The sequence below is a fragment of the Diceros bicornis genome, chromosome 28 (genome assembly GCF_020826845.1).
Source record: "Diceros bicornis minor isolate mBicDic1 chromosome 28, mDicBic1.mat.cur, whole genome shotgun sequence".
NCBI classification, from domain to species: Eukaryota; Metazoa; Chordata; class Mammalia; order Perissodactyla; family Rhinocerotidae; genus Diceros; species Diceros bicornis.
In genome coordinates, this window is record NC_080767.1 from 31,326,770 (window position 1) to 31,352,286 (window position 25,517).

General features: G+C 39.9%; 1 protein-coding gene and 1 pseudogene across 1 annotated transcript; both read left to right on the forward strand.

Moving 5' to 3' along the window:
- Nucleotides 1-2,156: 2,156 nt before the first annotated feature.
- Nucleotides 2,157-3,178, forward strand: LOC131393731 (olfactory receptor 1L4-like). The gene has a single exon (XM_058524773.1). It carries the CDS (start codon nt 2,246-2,248, stop codon nt 3,176-3,178), a length of 933 nt encoding a protein of 310 aa, XP_058380756.1. The 5' UTR covers nt 2,157-2,245.
- Nucleotides 3,179-14,847: 11,669 nt separating this feature from the next.
- On the forward strand, nt 14,848-15,871 carry LOC131393732 (olfactory receptor 1L4-like; annotated as a pseudogene).
- The last annotated feature ends 9,646 nt before the right edge of the window (nt 15,872-25,517 follow it).

The following is a 25,517-nucleotide window of genomic DNA, read 5'->3' on the forward strand; positions in this document are numbered from 1 at the left end:
CGATAAAGTTTAATTTATAAATTAGGCACAATAAGAGATTAGTTGAACATAAGTACTGCGGTACCGTCACACCTGATCTGATAACCAAGTGGCTTACTATGTGACTGTTGGGTGGGTAGCATACAACAGCCTGGATAGGCTGGACAAAGGGATGATTCACTCCCAGGCAGGATGGAGGAGGACAGTGTGAGATTTCATCATGCTACTCTAACGATCGCAATGTAAAACTTATGAATTGTTTACTTCTGGAATTTTCCATTTAATACTTTTGGATTGTAGTTGACCATGGGTAACTACTGTACAAAGATATCCATTGTAACACTGTCTGTGGGGGAGAAAAAGAATTATGGATAGTATAACCCCATCCTGAATATAATATGTGTATAGATCTATGCAGAGAAAAATAACTTTAAAATATGTACACAACTCTAGTGCTCCGGGAAGTGGAATTATAAAGAAATTTCACCTTTTTTTTCTTGCTTAGGAAGGCTTGCCCTGAGCTAACATCCATTGCCAATTTTCCTCTTTTTCTTTTTCCTTTTTGCTTGAGGAAGATTAGCCATGAGCTAACATCTGTGCCAATCTTCCTCTGTTTTGTATGTGGGTCACCACCACGGCATGTCATATTTACATATTTGAGTATTGTATTTTGTCATTCTTGTCTCTACATTTTATTTCTTTCTTGGAATGTCATCTCCATCTTCAGACCATAAAAATATGCTCCTTTATTTTTGGATTTTTATACTTATTGTATGGTTTGGATTTTTTACTTTTAGATTCTTCATTCATACAAGTTTTATTTCAATGTGAGGGTTGGACAGAAATCTAGCCTTATTTTTTACAAATATTCAGTCAGTTGTCATAAATATCACTTATTTATAGTCTACCCTTTCTCCATTGCTATGAAATAAATCTTTATTATATATTAAGTTCCATATAGATCACAATCTATACACATGTATAAATACAGGTCTACAGAATTCTCTATGCTGGTCTTTGGATTTGTTTTTCTCTAGGTGTACCATAATCTTATCTTTTGTCATTATTATGGGCTTTGATTGTGGGTTCTATAAGTTCTCTGTCATTACTCTAATTTTTTCATAATTATCCTGTCTTTCCTTAGTCATTTACTCCTCTACACAAATTTTTGAATGACCTTCTCCTCAAGTCCCATTAAAAATTCCCTTACAATGTTATTACAGCTGCATTGAATTTTATTAATTTGTGAAGAATTGGCTTTTTCCCAGCGTTATTGAAAAATAATTGACATATAACCTAGTCCAACATTCCTGTAATTTTTGAATGTTTACAATAACTTCATAGTTTTTTAATCAGCAAAATTAATATATTTAAAGAATTAATCTCAGTAACGTACACTATTCCTGGTAATAATCCTCTTTGGACTAGCAACTCTGAACCAAAAACTTATAATTTAAGTGTCCAGATCATGTTAGCCAAACAGAAATGCTCCAGTAAACGTTAAGCACATTTTGCTCTGAAGACTTAACGAAGTCTCATCTGAATTAGGTGAGTACCAAAGAGATCAATTAAATCTGTTGCTCACATTTTTTGTATACCCACTACCACAACAACCATCGCTGCACCTACGAGTAGGAGAGAACCTCATTCATTGGGACCCCTTGAATGAAAGCTTCCTGATTCAAGGTGGACCCAGCAGCCTCTTCCCCTGACAGAAGAAAAAAAGAGAGGCTCAGGATTAGGTCAAGAAACAACTAAAGAAGAATCTTTAGAAACAGAATTGAGAAGAACTCAGACATATTAGGCTACATAAAAGTTCCTAAGAAAATGTGGGGAACCTTTAGTTTCTCATTCAGAAAGGAGCTTGTAATTTTTTGCTTTCCCTTTTTTGGATATCACTCCCTGTTCCTCTGTACCATCATGCCCCACTAAAAGACGTTTCGATTAATAGACTGCATATAAGAAGATGGTCCCATAAGACTAGTGCATGTAGCCCAGGTATGTAGTAGGCTATACAATCTAGGTTTGTGTAAGTACAGCATATGATGTTCACAAAATGACAAAATCACCCAATGACACATTTCTTAGAATGTTATCTCCATGGTTAAGTGACACACGACTGTATTTTTTTAAATAAATGTTCTTTAATCTAACAAATAGCAACGGTCATTTTTCATAGGCTAGAGGTCAGACAAGAAGGTGTCTTGATGAAATTTCCTTTCACGTCTCTCCCACTGCTTCTTCAAACCCTCAGGATGTCAGAGACATGGAGATAAAGAACTACAGCAGCAGCACATCAGGCTTTATTCTCCTGGGCATCTCTTCCAACCCTCAGCTACAGAAACCCCTCTTTGCCATCTTCCTCATCATGTACCTGGTCACCGTGTTGGGGAATGTACTCATCATCCTGACCATTCACTCTGACTCCCGGCTCCATACTCCTATGTACTTTTTTCTCAGCAACCTGTCCTTCATGGATATCTGCTTCACAACAGTCATTGTGCCCAAGATGCTGGCAAATTTACTATCAGAGACAAAATCTATCTCCTACATGGGCTGCCTCATTCAGATGTACTTCTTCATGGTCTTTGGGAACACTGACAGCTACCTGCTGGCCTCTATGGCCATAGACCGGCTGGTAGCAATCTGCAACCCCTTTCATTATGATGTGGTTATGAATACACGGCGTTGCCTCCTCATGCTGCTGGGTTCTTGCACCATCTCTCACATGCACTCCATACTAAATATACCACTCATGTCCCGCCTGTCTTTCTGTGCCTCCCATGTCATTAAGCACTTTTTTTGTGATATCCAGCCTGTGCTAAAGCTATCTTGCTCTGACACTTCCTCCAACCAGATGGTGGTCATGACTGAGACCCTGGCTGTCATTGTGACCCCCTTCCTATGCATCCTTTTCTCCTACCTGCGAATCATCGTTACTGTGCTCAGAATCCCCTCTGCAGCTGGGAAGTGGAAGGCCTTCTCTACCTGTGGCTCCCACCTCACTGTAGTGGTCTTGTTCTATGGGAGTATCATCTATGTCTATTTTAGACCCCTACCCATGTACTCAGTGGTGAAGGACCGGGTTGCCACAGTTATGTACACAGTAGTGACACCCATGCTGAACCCTTTCATCTACAGCCTAAGGAACAAAGATATGAAGATAGTTATGAGAAAATTATGGTTCAGAATTCATTAATAAAATGAATAACAAGACAGAATATCACAATTGAGAGAAGACCTAAAAGATGATTAGGTTACCTTCCTTCCTGCCCAGTTTTCACATGGCACCCAAAGAGGTCATGAGAGGTGGTGTTGAATAGCAAAAAGAGCATTGACCTGGAACTAGAATACTTGGTGTCCATCAAAGAGTTTGACCAAATATATGTTGCATCACAGCCCAGGTACTGCTAAAAATCCAGATTTCAAGAAAATAGTTTCTGCCACCCATAAGTTGGAATAAAGCTATTACCAAATGACTCTTCTGTAAGTTTGACATCCACTAGTATTCAAGGAATTGTAAAGTCCTGTGGTTTTTAATAGGACATTATGTGGGTTTCAAGGGAATAGCGGGAGACTCTTTTAGGAATGACCTAAGATTGTCATTAAGGATGGACTAATTTTGACAGACAAAAGTTAAGTAGGCGTGGCAATGGGCAGAGCATTTCAAATAGTGGAAACCAGCCAAGCAGGTAGAGGCAATAAACATTGGAATGTGTTGAAGGAACAGTGAAAAGCCCTGGGAGGCTTGTTCTATTTCAGAGCAAGGAGAATAAGGCTGGAAAGATAGAAAAATCTACAAAGCATATTTACACCCCTACAAACACCCAATGTCATCACAGTGTGAATTCTCAGTATTCAACTCATTTTCCTTCCTTCCTAATTCTTCCTTTCTCCACATGACCACAATCCTCATGGAAACGCCTTTTATATCCTAGAAAAAGCAATGAGTATCATTCAGGATAAGCTATCTTATGCTGTGGAACAAACACTCTCAAAATCTTTAGACCTCAAAACTAAAGAATTTATTTCTTATTCACACTGCATGTCCACCACAGAAATGTATAAAGGTGCTGGTCCTTTTAAATACTCAGGGACCAAAACTGATGGAGCAGTCACCTTTGTAAACATTAGCCATCACTCTGTCAGAAGCTGAGAAAGACACTTGAAGGTTTTGCACTGGCAATTAAATACTATGCTCCAGAAGTGACTCACACCAATTCTGACCATGACACATTTTCCACAACTAATCTCATAACCCCTCTAAACACAAGACAGCCAAGAGGTATAATCCAACTTTGTATTTGTAAAATGGAGAGCCAGAAGTATTTGGCGAATGGCATTAATGACTACTACACGACTAATAACACACAAATACATAAGTGTGAATTTGTGCCTTATCAATTCCTCTCTGATTATGTTATTGTCAATAACAATAGTAATATAGATATAAACTCTCTCTGGAATACTTTTCCTTCAATTGTTTCATCAAGTTTTTATAGCCACCAGTTTTTATAAATCATAAGCTTGTATATGGCAGGAACTGAATTTGAATACAAGTCTTATGGCCTTAGCAATATAACAAGAGGTGGATAGCAGCCTAACAGGAGACAGGACCGACCACCTAGGGCCAAACATCAAAGTGCCTGCCGTTGCTGCCACTATATCCTCTTCTAATTATCGGGAAGCAACCAGCAATCCAGGAAACGAACTCCATTTGCTATAGCCTTCATATTTGAACAGGTACACCTGGCTTTCACCACTATCTCTCGCCAATCATTCAACTTTGTGTATGTGGGCCTAGAAGATCTGGACTCTTCCCACCTCCTCTACTGATATGCCATCATTTTCTCACGCTCAAATAAGCACAATATACCACATTAGAATGTGAAGGATGGCTGGCATATATTAAATAAATAAATTCATTAATGACACCTTCTTGTAAATTATGAAGCTACTTAAGTCCATTGGTTGAAGGAAACCTAACATCATTTTTTTAGTTCTGACCTCATTCTGCCATCAGCCCCAGACTCTTTTTTTTCTCAACAACGCATAGTAACTTAGAAAACAAGATCTTTTATGTATAAGCCTACAGATATTCTAAAAAGTTCAAATAAAGGTAATTCTAGACACTACATGACCATGAGATGGTACATTGGGGAAAAAGAGTTACCAATCTGGCCCACAGGTTAGTCCTAACCTTCTCAGTCAGAGCTAGAGTATTATGTCTGTAGGATACGACTCAATTCCCACAAGATATCCCATCACTCTTCAGAAGGAGTGAGCTGATGTGGCAGGTAGTATCTTTAATAAAAGTTTTACTATCTAAACAAGGGAGTCTAGAAGTTAACCTGGGAAACAACTAATAAGCATTGGTAAGAATAAGATAAACCTCTTCTAGTAGATATAATCAGAGGAAAGGTCTAAGCAGGAATTCTGAATACCTTTCCAGGTTGGGTGGAAGTCTGTCTACGGCCCTTGGGAGTAGAGCAGGAAACTCCTTAAGAGCCTTTCCTCTCACCATTTAGATACCTGGGAGATTTCTTGAATACACTAGAAGAGGAATACTATAGGCATGTCCTTTCAAGAAAAATTATGACGGGAGATGTCCTTCCACTGCAAGCTCATTATGTACACGTCAATGTTGGAGATTTTGCTCAATATTGAACTAAAAAATATTTAGTTCCTTTAATACGTTTTGCGTATTTATCAGAGTGAGTGACATAAACAAAGAAGGGCAGGAAACATGAGAACTGAGGAGGACATAGGGAAGAGTGCTGAGTATCTCCGACATTGAAGCATCTGATAGAGAAGGCATTAGCAAAAGGACTGAAGAAGAGTAGTCATATAATCCTAGAATAGAAGAAGTTTCAAGAGACAGACACCAGAGATGAGGGTATGAATGTATTTCCCTCAATGGCAGAATAATCTCCTTTCAGCCAAGCAATCTCCAGGAGATGCCCCAACAGCAGAACTTCACATGGAAGAGGCTGATTAGCTGGTTAGGCTGGAACCCAGTGCAGGACTTATAACTACAAACACTGCTGAGCTTGACAGAGCCAATGCATCCCTGAATAGAAGAAGTGCTCTGAGAGCAGTTTATTCTGGACGTATGAAGAATTCCAAATGCGTACCACAAAAGAAATTCTTAGCAGTGTAGCCAGAGGCTAAGTTCATCTGAGCCAGGGCCCTACTGATCTGCATCATATGTACCCTGGGCTTGCTGCACAGAAACAGGAATAACCAGGGCTTCATAGACTCAGGAAGTTCAAAAGATGATGGTAAAGTCAGCCAGGCCCCCGTGGGCATAAAGACACTGGGGACATGGTTCCAAGCCTCTTTTACCATGTCAGCCATCTTGATTACCCATAGAATGACTTAGAGTCTTCAGATTCCCCTCATGGAACCCATCCACCTCCAGGCTCTGCCCTAACCCATCACACCTGCCCCTTGTTAGGGAAGTAGTATAGCTGCTGCTGTAACTCAGAGGCAGCCTGGGAGTCAGGAACCAGATAAGGAACCACACAACCAGAATCCCATTCCAGCCTCACCCTGACTGTGACCTTGGCAAATCAGAGGAACACTCTGCCTCACTTATGAAGTAGGAGAAAGGACCTCCACACACGTCCCTCTAGAAGCCGCTGTATGACTTAGACCTAAAGACAGAGGTAGTGCTTATAAACTGAAGCAGCATACACAACAGAGAAGACTGCATCAGGTGGCAGAATAAATTTTTTGCATTGCCTATGTAACAATAAAATCATCTCTAGCTACTAAAAATAAGATATCTTTCAATAGAAAAATGGATTATCTACGGTATATCCAGACAATGGTATATTACACAGCACTAAAAAGAAATGAGCTATCAAGCCAAGAAAACACATGCAGAAAACTTACATGCATATTACTAAATGAAAGAATTCATCTGAAAAGCTACATGCTGTATGATTGCAACTATAAGATATTCTAGAAAAGAAAAAAATATGGAGACAGTAAAATATCAGTGGTTGCCAGGTGGTTGGGGGAGGAATGAATAGGCAGAGCACAGAGGACTTTGGGACCAGTGAAACTACTCTCTGTAACACCATAGTAAAGTCATTTTATGTTTGTCAAAACCCATAAAAGGTACAACACCAAAAGTGAACCCTAATGTAAACTATGGACTTTGGGTGATGATGTGTCAATGTAGGTTCATCGATTATAACAAACATACCCACTCTAGTGGGATAGATATGTGATAGTGATAATGGGGGAGGCTACGTGTGTATGGGGGTAGCAGGCATATTGGAACTCTCTATACTTTTTGATCAATTTTGTTGAGAACCTATAACTGCTCTAAAAAATAAAGTCTATTTAAACAGAAAAAATAGAAAAAAACTACCTATAATTGTGATTGCCATGCCATTTATAGATAAGAACAATGCGAGTGAGTGAAGCTAAATATCTTGCCCGAATTCACTCATTTAGTAATTGGTGGAACAGGGATTCAAAAACAAGTAGCCTAGGGGCCGGCCCCATGGCTTAGCGGTTAAGTGCGCACACTCTGCTGCTGGCGGCCCGGGTTCGGATCCTGGGCGCGCACCGACGTACCGCTTCTCCGGCCGTGCTCAGGCCGTGTCCCACATACAGCAACTAGAAGGATGTGCAACTACGACATACAACTATCCACGGGGGCTTTGGGGAAAAAAAAAAAGGAGGAGCATTAGCAATAGATGTTAGTTCAGAGCCGGTCTTCCTCAGCAAAAAGAGGAGGATTAACATGGATGTTAGCTCAGGGATGATCTTCCTCACAAAAAAAAAAAAAAAACAGGTAGCCTGGCTTAAGAAATTGAAGCAATAAAATGTGTAACAAAGGCAAACCAAAAAATACGAGACTCAGAAAAGTTAAGTATTACAAACACTCCCACAGATTGTAAGAGGCAGAGCTATCACATGAATCTATTCAGTGTGGCTCCATAATCTATACTTTAATCCCTTCCCCATAACCCTACACCTGCATCTAGATACAGTCATACATACAGACTCAGAACCTCAGAAATATCAGAGGCCATCACCTCTCCTTCCAGGTAGGCACACATAAGCCTACACACACACATGCACAGGAGCACATGCATGTACAGAGAACACACATATGTGTGTGAACACACACATGTACATAGTTCACATGCAAGTGCGTGAGCACACCTCCACCTCAGCTGCTGAATGGCCCTAATTCCCTTCCTGGGTATAAAAGGCTACACCTCTGGAGCCCAGGTTCCCAGCAGGCTCCTGAACACAGAGCTCAGAGGACATCAGTAATGTTCTCCTCTCCACAGGGCCAATTCCCCTGGGGTTCTGAATTTCGGGGAAGAGAGACACTTGGTCTCGCTTTCTCTCCTCAACTCCCACTGTAGGTAGAGAGAAGGACGAGCACATTTCCCACGCTAGATCTAGACTTCAAGTGGCATCCTTTCTCGGAGATTCAGAGCTGATCATAAGCCCCTGGAAGGCCCCCATGCCTGATGAGGACCCTCAATCTCCTCTGTCAAGACCACAGGTAGGCAGGCTGAGGCATCTTTGGGAACAGAGATCGTGGAGTCAACATTTTCACGTGATTTTCCTCCCTTTTCCTGATCGTATCTTCTTCTCTCCTCCATCTCAAAAGCCAGGAAACAAGCAAGGAAGAAAGTTAGGATAAAGCAGGGATTAAGGGCACGCATTCTGAAGCTGAACTTAACCACCATTGAGCTGTGTGGCCTTAGACAAGTCACTTCCATTCCCGGTACCTCAATTTCATTATCTCTAAAACAGGGTGCTGTAAGGACTAAGTGACTTAATGTATGTGAAGTTCTTAGGGCAGTGTCTGGCACATGTCAGCACTATGTAATTTCCAGCTGTTATAGTACAGGGTTGAGAACAAACATGGGAAGGGGTGCAATGAGGTGAGTGTCTCCAACAGGAGACATCTGAGTGAGGCATTGCCAGCTCAGCAGAGGAACACAAGAGATTGGTTTTCAGCAAAAGTCCCGCTTTATCTCTGGTCAATCATATGGATACCAAAGGTATGTTGAGACAGGGGAAAGACAATTATTCACAAAAAGAATTCCAATAAGTATATTTTAAATGTCCACTTGCCTTGGAATCTGGAATTTAATAGCCGGGAAGGGCTAGGTAAAGCTTTAATCTGATATAGGAGTGAAAACTAGGCAGAGAGGAGAGAGCAGAAAAGAGAAGGACTCAGCCTGAGAACTCTCTGTGGAGTCCCTAATGAGGACACACCTGTTCCACGAGGCTATTTACCTGTTTGTCTTACTGCTGGAAATGGGAAGAGGGTAGAGAGAGAGAAGCTAGGATTCCAAAAATCTGGACCCAAGAGAGATTCTAAGGTCAGTTACTGATGCTGCAAAAACAGAGAGCTGTGTTTTCTCAGAATCTGACAGAGTTAGGTCAAAAGTACCTTATAACCCTTCCTTCTGAAGGCAAGAAAGAGAGGAGAAGATGTGGCTTTTGAAATGAGAGGCAGTAATAGGAGTAGGAAGTAAGGAAACGGAAAGGATCACAATGTGTGGGGGCAAAGGATAGAGTAGAAGGAGTGGGTCAGCAAGGAGGTTTAATGGACTTGGCAGTAAGAAGACTTCTGTTTGCAGGGGACATACCACCTTAGTTTTTGACTCATGTGTATAATCCGGGAAGAGGTGTGTTTGACTAGTTTAAAACACAAAATTTGAAATCAGACCAACCTGGGTTTGAGTCTTAGATATACCACTTGCCACCTGAATGACTATCTGAACCTCAGTCTCTTTATCTACAAAGGGGGCTAATAATACCACTAACATTACAGTGCTTTTGTCGGGATTATATGAGATAAGGTCTAAACACAGAACCTGTCAAATAAATGTTAGCTGAATGTTTTTCTAGTTTAGTCGCTTCCCAACTGTCCTTGCTCATTCAGGGGAGCTGCTGCATGGATGATGGATAGCTTTCATATACCACTGTATTACCCATCTAGCATTTTAATATCCTGTTTAGGAAGTGCATTCTGTGCTCCAAGTTTTTACTCCCAACGTTCATCTGGGCTGGTGGCTAGAGAAGGAACTTGAAGAAGTGGTGAGGAAGCAAAGAAGAGAAAACCAACCCGAGATGATAAATGTCCACAAATGGAAAATTCCAATGGAGAAAGTGGAGAGGTATAGAAATTGTCTATATTTCCTGTCGATCAAGGAAAGGAATAAATACCTTTTAAGGTAGGACAATGTGATTTAAAAGGCTTGCAAAGGCTCCCAGTTGTTACTGGCCTTCCCAAACAGTAACTGATAACAAGCGCCATCATTAATATGTTGTTTCTCTAGCTTGTTAGATGAGCAATAACGCTAACCACTTCAAGAAAGCCTTACCAAACCCTTTCACTCTACTGTCAATTTTTTTGCGAGTAACACAAAATGTTTTATGACTAATTACAACAACCTTCACCTACGTAGTGGTATAACACGTAAAAACGTGTTTGCAAACATCATCTTATTTAAATAATAGGAAGTTCATGAAATCGTGTATGTAATTCATAATAAACTTATGAAGGCACATAATCCAAGGGATTTATTATAATTGTGCTTTAAAAGAAATGACAAGTGCTTCCATTTTTACTCTTAAATTGACTGTGAATCAAAACCCCATGCTTCCTCTTAATTATCAAAAAGTATTGATAAAGCATCATTCTACCTCCTCCTTGTGTCGGTCATGCAAAACCAACAGCCATGGGAAAGAGAGGCTAAACATTTGGGTAGGAGGCACAGGCACTCTGTTTCTGAATTCTAGTTCTCTCCTTTACTAATATTGCATTTTATCATCAAAATTTCAGGAAAAGCAAGGTATGTAATGATCTGGAATCAGATAACAGGTGTGTACCTCCTCCAACTGTGCTCTGGGGGCAATGAACAGGTATTGCAAGAAAGTGGAATTGACTTTCACCTATGAGACTGCTCAACCAACTGCAGTCAAAATCATTTCATTCTTTTCAGGTATCTCTGAAAATTATTCAGGGAGAGCCAAATGGGCAGAATTCTCTGATCATTATCTATGTAGATTAAGTCTGCAAACATTCCAGGCTCTGCAATGCCTCTTTTTTTGTTTTTTACAGCTTTACTGAGGTATAATTGATATACAAAATACTACTCATATTTAACGCATATAATTTTATGTGGTGATGGAATTATACATACATGCATATGTCACTTGTCATTTGAGTCTCCAAATGCAGGAGTAGGCAGAGAAGAAAGTAGAACCACCCCCACACCTTATTAATGGGTATACTGAGGTGAAATCACTTGCCTAAGACATGAGGGAATATACAATGCCATCAGATTCAGCTCAGTGGGAAAGCAGCTGATCATTGCCCCTAGAAATATCACATAGATCTTGGGAAATGCAGGTTCAAGCTCAAAGAGGATCACCTAGCCCTTCACCACCAGAGAAAACAAAGTCGCAGGAGGGATGCTGAAAGACACAATGTAGGAAATGGGGAAAGAGTCCAGATAGTCAAATGAATACATTGCCCAGGGGTGGGATGAAGCATAGTTGGCTCAGATTGGGAGTATCTATTAAAATTTTCAAGTCCATAAACTCCAACTCAGCATCCCATACCTCAGAATGTATTCTATACCACAGACACTCTATCATGAGTATATATATATATATATATACACACACACACACACACACACACACACGAGTCCCCCCTTATCTGTGACGCATATGTTCCAAGACCCTCTGTGGATGCCTGAAACTGAGGATAGTACCGAACCCGATGTATAATGTTTTTTTGTGCACATACATACCTATGATAAAGTTTAATTTATAAATTAGCACAGTAAGAGAGTCCTTGGTTACCTGAACACAAGCACTGCACTACCAGGGAAGTGGATTTGATAACTGAGAGGGCTACTAAGTAACTAATAGGCGGGTAGAGTATACGTCCTGGACAGGCTGGACAAAGAGATGATTCACGTCCAAGGCAGGATGAAGCCAGCTAGTGGGAGATTTCATCACACTATTCCTAATGGCGTACAACTTAAAACTTACGAGTTGTTGATTTCCGGAATTTTCCATTTAATATTTTTGGATTGTGGTTGACCATGGGTAACAAACTGTGGAAAGCAAAACCACGGTTGAAAGAGGGGAAACTACACAAATATATCCATTGTAACACTCTCTGTGAGGGAGATTAAGGATTATGGATAGTATAACCCCAATCCTGAATATATGTGTATAGATCTAGGCAGAGAAAAATAATTTTAAAATATGCACATAACTCTAGTCCTCTGAGAAGTGGAATTATAAAGAACTTTCACCTTTTTAAGTATAAAATTAACACAAAGAAACATGTATCCACTAGTTTGAAAAGCACACAATATAATATAAAGTTAAATATGGAAGGAACTCCTCACTCCATCCCTCCAATCTCACTTCAGAAGGCAACAACACACACATAAGCACTCACACCAAACAAGCACAAATATAAAGGACATATTCTCTTTACAAAAATGGGGTTATTCTACATGCGCTGTTCGGCAACTTGCTTTTGTCACCTAACAAAATATCACAGACAATAGTGTCACAGTGATAACACAGCTTAGCAATGAAAAGGTTCCACTCTGCCATCAGATTCCTGAATTCAAATCTGAGCTCTGCCACTTACTAACTGTGCTTAGTTACTTAACTTTGCTAAATTCTATCTTTTTATCTGTAAAATAGTGATAATAATAGTGCCTACGCCTTAGAATTTGGAGGTGAGAAAATGACAAAATACACGCAAAGCACTTAGCTCAGTGTGTGGCGTATATTGAGTGCTAATAAATGTTGGTTATCATTAGCCATCTTACTTTAGAGACTGCATCATACTGAGTCATGAGAATGCACTATAAATTGTTTTAATAATTCACCTATTTGTGGATATTTAGGTTGTTTCCTCTGTGGGTTGTTTTGTTTCTTTGTGTTGTCGTGTTTGGTATTAGAAGCAATGCAACAACAAAAAATGTGTGTATATATCTTTGTACTACATGTATATGACTATTTTTAAAGGATGGACTTCTGTAAGTGGAATTATTGGATAAAAAGATGTCGATTTTCAATTCTAATAGGGACTACCAAAAGGCCTACACTGACTACACTCTCACTACCACTGTATGTGAGGGTCCTTTTCCTTTTGGATAATGTCAAAAAAATTTAATTGACAGCCTCTTGCGTGGAAATTGTATTTCAGTATAATTTATATTTTCTGATACCATGAGGTTGAACACCTTATAAGTTTTCTTAGGTAACTGTGGTGCAGATATTGTCTTTGAGTCAACAGTTTATATTTTAGCTTTGCTTATGGTCTCTTTTGGTGTTATTTTCACATTTTTGAACAGTATTTTGACATCCTTACCTCTACATTTTATTTCTTTCTTGGAATTACATCTCCATATTCAGATCATAAAAATATGCTCCTTGATTTTTGGCTAGTAGTTATTGCCTGGTTTAAACTTTTTACTTTTGCATTGTTCATTCAAATGAGTTTTATTTCTATGTGTGGGTTGGATGGAAATGTAGCCTTATTTTTTCCAAATGTTCAGCCAATTGTCATTAATATCACTTATTTAAAAGTCCATAATTTCTCCATTGCTGTGAAATAAATCTTTATTATATATTAAGTTCCATATAGATCAAGATCTGTATACATGCATCAATACACATGCACAGAATTCTCTATGCTGGTCATGGATTTGTTTTTCTCTGTGTGTACCATTATCTTATTGTTTCTCATTATTATGTGCTGTGATTGTGGGTTAGAAAAAATCTGTCCTTATTCTAATTTTTTTCAAAATTATTCTGTCTTTCCTTACCATTCCCTCCTCTAGATGAATTTTAGAATTATCTTCTCAAGTCTCATTAAAACTTTCCTTTGAGTGTTATTATAGGAGCATTGAATTTTATTAATTTGAGAGAAGTTGATTTTTTCCTGCTTTATTGACATATAATTAACATTGCCCAATACTCCTGGAATATTTTAATGTTTAGAATGAGGAATTCATAGTTTCTTAATCCAAAAATTAATATATTTAAAGGCTTAATCTCAGTAACATAGGGTATTCCTGGTAATATTCCTATTTTGAGTGGCATCTCTGAACCAAAAACTTATAATTTAAGTGTCCAGATCATGTTAGCCAAACAGAAATGCTCAAATAAACATTAAGCATGTTTTGCTTAAGGAAGTCTCATCTGAATTCTGTGAGTACCAAAGAACATTGATTAAATCATTGATCACTTTTGTTCTATCCCCACCACCAGAACAACTATCTCTGCACCTGTAAGTAGGAGAGGACCTCATTCATTGGGACCCCTTGTATGAAAGCATCCCGATTCAATGTGAGACTCAGCAGCCTCTTCCCCTGAAAGAAGAAAAAAAAAGGAGACTAAGGATTTTTTCAAGAAACAACGGAAGAAGAATCTTTAGAAAGTGAATTGAGAAGAACTCAGACAAATTAGGCCACATACAAGTTCCCAAGAACATGTGGGAAATGTTTAGTTTCTCATTCAGGAAGGAGCTTGGAACTTTTTAACTTTCCCCTTATTGGATATTACTCCCTGTTTCTCCGTACAGTCATACACCATGTAACGATTTTCAGTTAACAACATGCCGCATATACGAAGATGGTCCCATAAGATTAGTACATAAGCCTAGGTGTGTAGTAGACTATGTTATCTAGTTTTGAGGAAGTACACTCTATGATGTTTACATGAAAATGAAATCGCCCAACGACATATTTCTCAGAATATATCCCCATCATTAAGAGATACACGACTGTTATTATTTGAAGTAAATATTCTTAATCTAACAAATAGCAAGACTTTTTTCATAGGCTGGAGATTAGACAAGAAGCTATCTTGATGAAATTGTCCTTCACATTTCTACCACTGCTTCTCCAAACCCTATCCAGGAAGTCAGAGACATGGAGATAAAGAACTACAGCAGCAGCACCTCAGGCTTTATCCTCCTGGGTATCTCCTCCAACCCTCACCTACAGAAACCGCTCTTTGCATCTTCCTCATCATGTACCTGGCTTCTATGGTGGGGAATGTTCTCATCAACCTAACCATCCGCTCTGACTCCTGGCTCCATACGCTTATGTACTTCTTTCTCAGGAAGCTGTCCTTCATGGATATCTGCTTCACAACAGACATTGTGCCCAAGATGCGGGTGAATTTACTATCAGAGACAAAGTCTATCTCTTATGTGGGCTGCCTGATCCAGATGTACTTCTTCATGGCCTTTGGGAACACTGACAACTACCTGCTGCCTTCTATGGCCATAAACTCTCTGGTAGCCATCTGCAACCTATTTCATTATGATGTGATTATGATCCCACGGCATTGCCTCCTCACGTTGCTGGGTTCTTGCACCATCTCCCACCTGCACTCCACGTGTCATGTGCTACTCATGTCCCACCTGTCTTTCTGTGCCTCCCATGTCATTAAGCACTTTTTTTTCGATACTCAGCCAGTGCTAAAGCTATCTTTCTCTGAGACTTCCTCCAACCAGATTGTTTTATGATCAAGACCCTGGCTGTGATTGTCACACCCTTCTTGTACATCCTCTTCTCCTACCTGAGAATCATCATTACTGTGCTCAGAATCCCGTCTGCAGCCGAAGTGGAAGGCCTTCTCCACCTGTGGCTCCCACCTCACTGTAGTGGTCTTGTTCTATGGGAGTGTTATCTATGATTATTTTAGACCCCTGTCCATGTACTCAGTGGTGAAGGACCAGGTTGCCACACTTATGTACACAGTAGTGACACCCACGCTGAACACTTTCATCTACAGCCTGAGGAATAAAGATATGAAGATGGGTATGAGAAAATTAAGGTTCAGAATTCACTAATATAAAAAATAACAAGACAATATGTCACAATTGAGAGATGACCTAAAAGATGATCAGGTTACCTTCCTTCCTACTCATTTTCACATGGCACCCAAAGAGGTTATGAGAGGTAGTATTGAATACAAGTAAGAGCATTGACCTGGAAGTTGGAATACTTGGTTTCTATCAACGACTTTGACCAAATATATGTTCACAACCAAGCCAGGTACTGCTAGGAATCCTGATTTCTAGAAAACAGTTTCTGCTACCCATACAGTGGAATAAAGCTATTTCCAAATGACTCTTCTATAAACTTGACATAGGCTAGTAGTCAAGGAATTATAAAGTCCTACTAGTTTTTAAAATAAGGTATTACTTGGATTTCAAGGGAAATGGGGAAGACTCTTTGAGGAATGACCTAAGATTGTCCTTAAGGATGGACTGATTTTGACAGACAAAAGTTCAGTAGACAAGGAAATTGGCAGAGCATTTCAAAAAGTGGAAACTATCACCGAGTAGGTGCCTTGATAAGCTCAAAGGTGGATTTGGAAGCAATTAACTATTTTTCCAAGTTGTTTCTTTTCCTTTTGTATGTTAAGGAGATGTAACCACAAGCCATCCTGAAACTGACCAAGCCTCACCACAAGACCTATGCCCATGATCTTTGCCTTATTTTTAACGTAAAGATCTCTCCAGGAGGAGCTTAGGCCTTTTTATGTGGAAGCATGTTCTCCAACTGAGCCTGTGCAAGAGAATACCCACCGTTCCCTTTTGAATATTCATTCCACAACCAAATAAATGTTCCTGCTTCCCTTTGTTTGGGGACGCCATGACTTTGGAAATGATTCCTCATGGCCTCCTATTTGCTGCAAAAACACTTTACTTTGTGAGACAACTTCCACTGGTGTAGAGTCTTATTTAACTCACCAGGATATGAGCCCACTTGGTTCAGTAACAAAAACCCCAAGCAGGTAGATGCAATAAACATTGGAATGTGTTTGAGGAAAAGTGAAAAGCCATGTGAGGCTTGTTCAATTTGAGAGCAGGGAGAATAAGGCTGGAAAGATAGAAAAATCTACAAAGCAGAATAACACCCCCACCAATGCCAAATTGTCATCACAATGTGAATTCTTAATACTCGACTCCTTTTCCCTTTCCTCTTAATTCTTCCTTTCTTCACATGACCACAATCCTCACGGAAATGCCCTTTATATCCTAGAAAAAGCAATGTGTATAAGACAGGATAAGCTAGGTTATGCTGTGGAACAAACATTCTTAAAATCTTTAGGCATTAAATCAAAATGTTTATTTCTTATTCACACTACATGTCCACCATAGAAAAGTATAAGGGTGCAGCTCTTTTTAAATACTGGAGGACCAAAGCTGATGGAGCAGTCACCATTGTAGACAATAATCACTCTGTCAGAGGCTGAGAAAGACTCTTGAAGATTTTCCCAAGGCAACTAACTACTCTGGTCCAGAAGTGACACATCACTTCAGACCACAATTGCTTGCCCGCAACTAAGCTCTTGACCTCACTAAACAAGAGAGAGCCAAGAGGGATAATTCAATGTTGGATCTGTAAAATGGAGAGCCAGAAGTATTTGGTGAATGGCATTAATGACTACTACACAACTCTAATAACACACAAATACATAGGTGTGATTTTGGGGCTTAATCGATCCTTCTCTGATCATATTATTAGCAATAACAATACTAATATAAAATACATAATGTCTCAGGAATTCTTTTACCTCAATTATTCATCAAATTTTTACAACCATCAGCTTTTATGGATCATAAACTTATTGATGGCAGGACTGTGAGTGCACACAAGTCCTTTGGCCTTAATGATTTAGAAGAGATATATAGCAGCCTAACAGAACACAGGAACATTAGATTCCAGCATCAAGGTCCCTGACATTGCTGTCACTATGCCCTCTTCCAATAATCAGGAAGCAACCAGCAATCCAGGAAACAAACTCCATTTGCAATAGCCTTCATATTTCTACAGGCACACCTCGCTTTCACCACTATCCCCCACCAATCTGTCAGCTTTGGGGATGCAGGCATAGAAGATCTGGACACTTTGCACTTCCTTTATTGATGAGCCATAGTTTTTTTATGTTTAACCAAGTACAATATATCACTTTAGATTGTGAAGAATGCCTGGCATATATTAAATAAATAAATTCATTAATGACACCTTCCAGTAACTTATAGAGCTAATTAAGTCATTTGATTCCAGAAAACCTAACATATTTTTTTATTTCTGACCTCATTTTGCCATCAGCCACACATTCCTTTTTCTCAACCCATGGTCACTAAGAAATAAAGATCTTTTATGTATAAGCCTACAGATATTCTAAAAAGTTCAAACTAAAGGCAATTCTAGATAATAAGTGACCATGAGACGGCACACTGGTGTGAAAGAGTTGCCAATATGGCCCTCAGGTTAGTCCTAACCTTCTCAGTCAGAGCTAGAGTGTTGTCTCTGTCAGAATATGAGGCAATTCCCACAAGACATCCTGCCATCCTTCAGAAGGAGTGAACTGATGTGGGTGGGTAGTATCTGCGGACTTTAATAAAAGTTTTACTATCCCCAAAAGGGAGCCCAGTAGTTAACTTGGGAAATTGCTAATAAACATTGGTAGGAATAAGATAAATTCCTTCTGAAAGTAGATATAATCTGAGGAAAGATGTAGCAGAACTTCTGAATACCTTGCCACATTGGATGAAATACTCTCAATGGCCCTTGGGAGTAGTCCAGATAACTCCTTGACAGCCTCTCCTCCCACTATATAGATACTTGGGAACAGGTTGAATACAATAGAGGAATAATACTACAGGCATGTCCCCTAACGAGAATATTGTAAGAGAGATGCATTACGGCAAGCCCATTACATATACATAAATATAGGAGATTTTAATCAATACTAAACTAAAAAATATTTAGTTCCTTGAACATATTTTGCCTATTTAAAAAAATGAGTGATATAAACAAGGAAGGGTATGAAACATCAAAGCTGAGGAGGACCTAGGAGATACTACTGAGTATCCGACATTGGCAAGTCTGATAGAGGAGGTATTGCCAAAGGGACTGAAAAAGAGTAGTCATATAATCCTAGAATAGAAGTTTCAAGACGCAGACATCAGAGACAAAGATATGTATGTATTTCCCCCTACAGCAGAAGAATCTCCGTTCAACCAAGCAAAGTCCAGGAGATGCCCCATCAGCAGAACTTCACACGGAAGAGGCTTGATTAGCTGGTCAGCCTGGAACCCAGTTCAGGATTTGCAACTACAAACACTACTAAGCTTGACCAGAGCCAATGCATCCCTGGACAGGAGAAGTGCTCTGAGAGCGGCTTTTTCTGGATGTATCAGGAATTGCAGAGGCATATCATAAAGGAATTCTTAGCAGTGTAGCCAGAAACTAAGTTCATCCTAGCCAGCACCCTAATGATCTGCATCATATGTAACCCTAGGCTTGCTGCACAGAAAAAGGAATAATCAGGGCTTCATGGAGTGGAAAAGTTCAGAAGATGAAGGTGAAGTCAGCCAGATTCCCTCGGCATAAAGACTCTGGGGATGTGTCCCAAGCATCTTTCACTGTGGTCAGCTTTCAGATTCCCAGCAGAATGCCTTAGGGTTTTTAGATTCCCCTCATGCAATTAATCTACCCCCAGGCCATGACCTAACCCACCACATCTGCCCCTGGTTGGGGAGGTGGTATAGATGCTACTGTAACTCAGAGGCAGCCTGGGAGTCAGGAACCAGATAAGGAACCATAATACCAGGATCCCATTCCAGCCCCACCCTAACCATGACATTTGAAAGTCAGAAGACCACTCAACCTAACATGTGAGGTGGGACAAAGGGCCCCCACAGGGGTCCCTCACAGAGCCACTGTAAATCTCAGACCCTGAGACAGAGGCAGTGCTTGTCATGGGCTAGAGGTAAAGGAGGAAGGAATAGATGGAGCACAGAGGAGTTTTAGAGCAGTGAAACTATTCTCTGTGATACTACGATGCTGTCATTATACATTTGTCAAAAGCCATAAAAGGTACAACACCAAGAGTGAACCCTAAGGTAAACTATGGGCTTTGGGTGATGATGTGTCAATGTAGGTCATCAATCATAACAAATGTACGACTCTCGTGGGGGATGTTGATAATGGGGGAGGCTATTTTCATATGGGGTAGGAGGTATATTGGAACTCTTCATAGTTTTTGATCAATTTTGCTGTGAACCTATAACTTCTATAAAAAATAAAGTCTATTTAAACAGAAAACAATATCTATCTAAAATCATGACTGCTGTGCCATTTATAGATGAGAACAATGTAGATTAGTGAAGCTAAATATCTTGCCCAATTCACTGATTTAGTCATTGGTGCAATGGAGATTCAAAAAAAAAGTAGTCTAGCTTAAGAAATTAAAGCAGTAAAATGGTTAAGGAAGGCAACAAAAAAATATATGAAACTCAGAAAAGTTGAGGATTGCAGCAGCTCCCACAGCTTGTAAGAGGCAGAGCCAGCATCTGAATCTATTCAGTCTGGCTCCAAAGCCTGTACCTTAATTTCCTCCCAATAATTCAACAACTCCACCCAGATACAGTTATACATGCAGACACAGAACTTCGGAGCTGTCAGAGGCCATCACCTCTCCTTCCGGGTAGGCATAAATAATCCTACACACAGACATGCACGGGAGCACATGCACGTATAAAGAACACACATATATGCATGCACACACATATGTGCATAGTTCACATGCACATGCATGAACACACTGCCACCCTTGCTGCATGGCCTTAATTCCCTTCCCAGGTAAAAGAGGCTATATCTCTGGAGCTGAGGTTCCCTTGAGGCTCCTGAACACAGAACTCAGAGGGTATCAGTAATATTCTCCTCTCCCGGGAAGACTGCACGGCCAATTCTCCGGGGCTCTTAATTGCAGAGAAACTCTGGGCCTCTCTTTCTATTATCAACTCCCACTGTAGGTAGATAGAAGGACCAGCACACATCTGAAGCTAGATCTACACCTCAAGAGGTCTCCTTCCTCGGGGATTCAGAGCAGATCATAACCTCCTGGCAGGCCCCCAGGCCTGATCAGGACCCTCAGTCTCCTCTGTGAAGCCCACAGGTAGGCAGGCTGAGGCATCTTTGGGAACAGAGGCTGTGGAGTCAACATCTTCATGTGATCTCCCTCCCTTTTCCTGATCCTTTCTTCTTCTCTGCTCCAATACAAAGCCAGGAAACAATTGAACAAGCAAGTTAGGATAATGCAGGGGACAACAGCACACATTCTGAAGCTGGACTCCACCACCATCGAGCTGTGCGGTCTTAGGCAAGTCACCACAATTCCCTGTACCTCACTTTTATTATCTGTAAAATGGAGTGCTATAAGGACTAAGTGACTTAATATACGCAAAGTTCTTAGCTCAGTATCTGGCATGTATCAGCACTATGTAACTGCTATCTATTATAGTACCAGGATTGAGAACACACACGAGAAGGGGCTGCAATGAAATGGGTGTCTCCAATAGGAGACATACGGGTGAGGCATTATCAGCTCAGCAGAGAAACACAAGAGATTAGTTTTCAACAAAAATCCTTCTTTAAGCACCTCTGGTTAATCAGATGGAGACCAAAGGTAAGTTGAGACAGATGGAAGACAATTATTCACAAAAAGAATTCCAGTGGGCATGTTTTAAATGTCCTCTTGCCTTGGAATCTAAAATTTAACAACTGGGAAGGGCAAGGTAAGCTCTAATCTGATATAGGAGTGAAAACTAGACGAAAGGAGAGATTTCAGAGAGCTGAAAAAGGACCTGGCCTCTAAAGGCCCTGCAGAAGCACTCACAGGACAGACCTGTTCAAGGAGGCTGTATACCTGTTTGTCTTACTGCTGGAAGTGGGAAGAGGGTAGACAGGGAGAAGCTAGGATTCCAAAAATCTGGAGCCAGGTGAGATTCTAAGGTCAGTTATTGATGCTACAAAAGCAGAGAGCTACTGTTTTCTCACAATATAACAGAACTGAGGTCCAAAGTACCTTAAATCCTTTCCCTCTGAAGGCGAGGATGAAAGGACAGCGTATGGTTTTGTGGAACGGGAAGCAGAAATGGGAGTAGTTCAGAAGGAAACTGAAAGGATCCCAATGTGTAGAAGCCAAGGATGGAGTCCAATAATGGGTCAGCCAGGAGGCTTAAGGCACTTGGCACTAAGACACCTTCTGTTGGCGGAAGACAAGCCAGCTTAGATCTTGACCACATGTGTATAGTTCAGGAAGAGGTAAGCTAGAGAAGTTTAAAACACACAACTTGAAATCAGATATACCTGAGTTTGCATCTTAGATATACCACTTACAAGCTGAATAACTCTCTGAACCTCAGCCTCTTTATCTGTAAATGGGGATAATAATGTTACTAACATCATAGTGCTATTGTCAGGATTAAATGCAACAAGTGTTAAGCACAGAACCTGTCCAATAAATGTTAGCTGAATGTTTTTCCAGTTTAGTCACTTCCCAACCGTCCTTGCTCATTCAGGTGAATAGGTACATGGATGATGGACAGCTTTCCTCCAGTGTATTACCTACCCAGCATTTTTATATCCTGTTTAGGAAGTGCATTGTCTGCTCCAAGTTTTACTTCCAGGGTTCATGTTGGCTCGTGGCTAGGAGAAGGGCCTTGGACAAGTCATGAAGAAGAAAGGAAGGGAAAACCAACCCGAGATGACAAATGTCCACAAAGTGGAAAATTCCAATGGAGAAAGTGGAGAAGTATAGAAATAGTCTCGATTTCCTGTCTGTCAAGGAAGAGAGTAAATATCTTTTAAGGTGGGATAGTGTAATCTAAAAGCCTTGGAAAGGCTCCAAGTTCCTGCTGATCCTTCCCAATCACTAATTGACGACAAGCTGGACATTAACATGTCATTGCTCTAGCTTATTGTCTGAGCAATAACGGTAATCATCTGCAGAAAGCTTCACAAAACTCTTTCACTCAACTGTCATTTTTTTTCACCAGTAACACAAAATGCTTCATTACTAATCATAATAACTTCCTTTCATAGTGCTATATCATGTAAAAATATGTGTGCATACATCATCTTATTTAAGTAATAAGAGGATGGTCAAGTAGTGTACATAATTCATAAACTTAAGACGGCACAAAATCCAATCAAGTTATTATGATAGTATTTTGAAAGAAATGAAAACTGCTTCCATTTTTACTCAAATTGACTGTGAATCAAAACCCTATGCTTCTTCTAAATCACCAAAAGGCCTTGATAAAACATTATTCTACCTCCTCCTTGTGTGGGTCATGCAAAACCAACAGCAATGGGAAAGAGAGGCTAAACATTTGGGAAACAGGAACAGGTACTCCATTTATGAATTCTAGTTCTCTCATTTACCAACATTGCATTTTCAAATCAAAATCTCAGGATAAGGGCCCAGCACCATGGCCGAGTGGTTCAAGTTCCACACGCTCTGCTTCAGCTGCCCAGGTTCACAGGTTTGGATCCTGGGCGTGGACCTAGTCCACTCACCAGCCATTCTGTAGCGGTGTCCCACATGTAAAATAGAGGGAGATTGGCACAGATGTTAGCTCAGGGCTCATCTTACTCCAGCAAAAAAAAAAAAAATCTCAGGATGAGCAAGATATGTAATTATCTGGTATCAGGTGACAGGTGTGTACTTCCCCCAACTGTGCTTTGGGGGCAACGAACAGGTATTGCAAGAAAGTGGAATTGACTTTCACCTATGAGCCTGCTCAACCAACTGCAGTCAAAATCATTTCATTCTTTTAAGATCTACCTTTGAAAATTATTCAGGGACAGCCAGATGGGCAGAGTCCTCTGATCATTATCTATGTAGATTAAGTCTGAAAACATCCCAGGCTCTGCAATGCTTCTTTTTTTATTGTTTATTATATAGCTTTATTGAGGAATAAGTAATATACAAAAAACTACACATATTTAATGCATACATTTGATGTAGGGATGGAATCATGGGAATATGCACATGTCAACTGTCATTTGAGTCTCCAAATGCAGGAGTAGGCAGAGAAGAAAGTAGAACCACTTCATCTTATTGATGGGGATGCTGAGGTGAAATGACTTGTCCAAGGCATGAGAAAATATACAATGTCATCAGCTTCAGCTACAGAGGAAGACGGTCAAGCACTGCCCCTGAGAAATATCACATAGATCTGAGGAATTCTGGGTTCAAGCCCAGAGAGGATTGCATACTCCTTCTCCACCAGGGAAAACAAAGTCCCAGGAATGAGGTTGAAAGACACAGTGAAGGAAATGTGGAAAGAGTCCAGAAAGTCAAATGAATATATTGCCCATGAGTGGGATGAAGGGTAGCTGGCTCAGACTGGGAGCATCTATTAAAATTTTCAATGCTCATAAACTCCACTCAGCATTCCATATGTCAGAGTGTATTCTATACCATAGAATCTCTCTCATGATTGCTATATATTATATACTTATATGTATATACTTATATATATTATATATGTTATATACTTCTATGTATATACTTACATATATATACACACACACACACGTGTGTGTGTGTGTGTGTGTGTGTGTGTGTGTGTACATACACTAGTCCTCCCTTATCCACAGCAGATACATTCCAAGACCCCCAGTGGATGCCTACAACCATGGATAGTACCGAACCCTATACATATTATGTTTTTTCCTATCCATACATAAATATGATAAAGTTTAATAAATTAGGCACAGTAAGAGATTAATAGCAATAACTAATAATAATATTTATATTATTATTATAACAATTATAACAATATACTGTAATAAAAGTTATGTGAACATAGTCTATCTCTCTCACAAAATATCTTATTTTACTGTACTCATCCTTCTTCTTGTGATGATGTGAGACGATACAATGTCTACATGATGAGATGAATTGAGGTCGATGACGCAGATATCATGACTTAGTTCTAGGCTACTATTGACCTTCTGATGACACATCAGAAGGAGGATCATCCAGCCACCACAATGCCAATGGTTAGATGTCAGGAGCAGACGAAGCTGATGGTTACTTGAACACGAACACTGAGATACCATGGCAGTTGATCCGATAACAAAGAGGGCTACAAAGTGACTAACGGGCAGGTAGTGTATGCAGCATGGATACACTGGACAAGGGATGATTCACCTCCCGGGCAGGATGGAGTGAATCAGTGCGAGATTTCATCATGCTACTCAGATAGCCATGCAATTTAAAACTTATGAATTGTTTATTTCTCGAATTTTCCATTTAATATTTTTGGATTGTGGTTGTCATGGATAACTGAAACCGTGGAAAGTGAAATCCCAGATAACAGGGGACTACTATACAAAAATATCCATTGTTACACTGTCTGGGGGGGGAGAAAAAGCATTATGGATAGTATGACCCTATTCCTGATTATAATATGTTTATATATCTATGCAGAGAAAAATAACTTTAAAATATGCATACAACTCTAGTTCTCTGGGAAGTTGAATTATAAGGAACTTTCACTTTTTTAATTAGAAAATACAAAGAAACATGTGTCCCTAGTTTGAAAAGCAAACAATATAATATAAAGTTAAGTACGGAAGGGACTCCTCACTCCATCCCTCCAATCTCACTTCAGAAGGCAATGA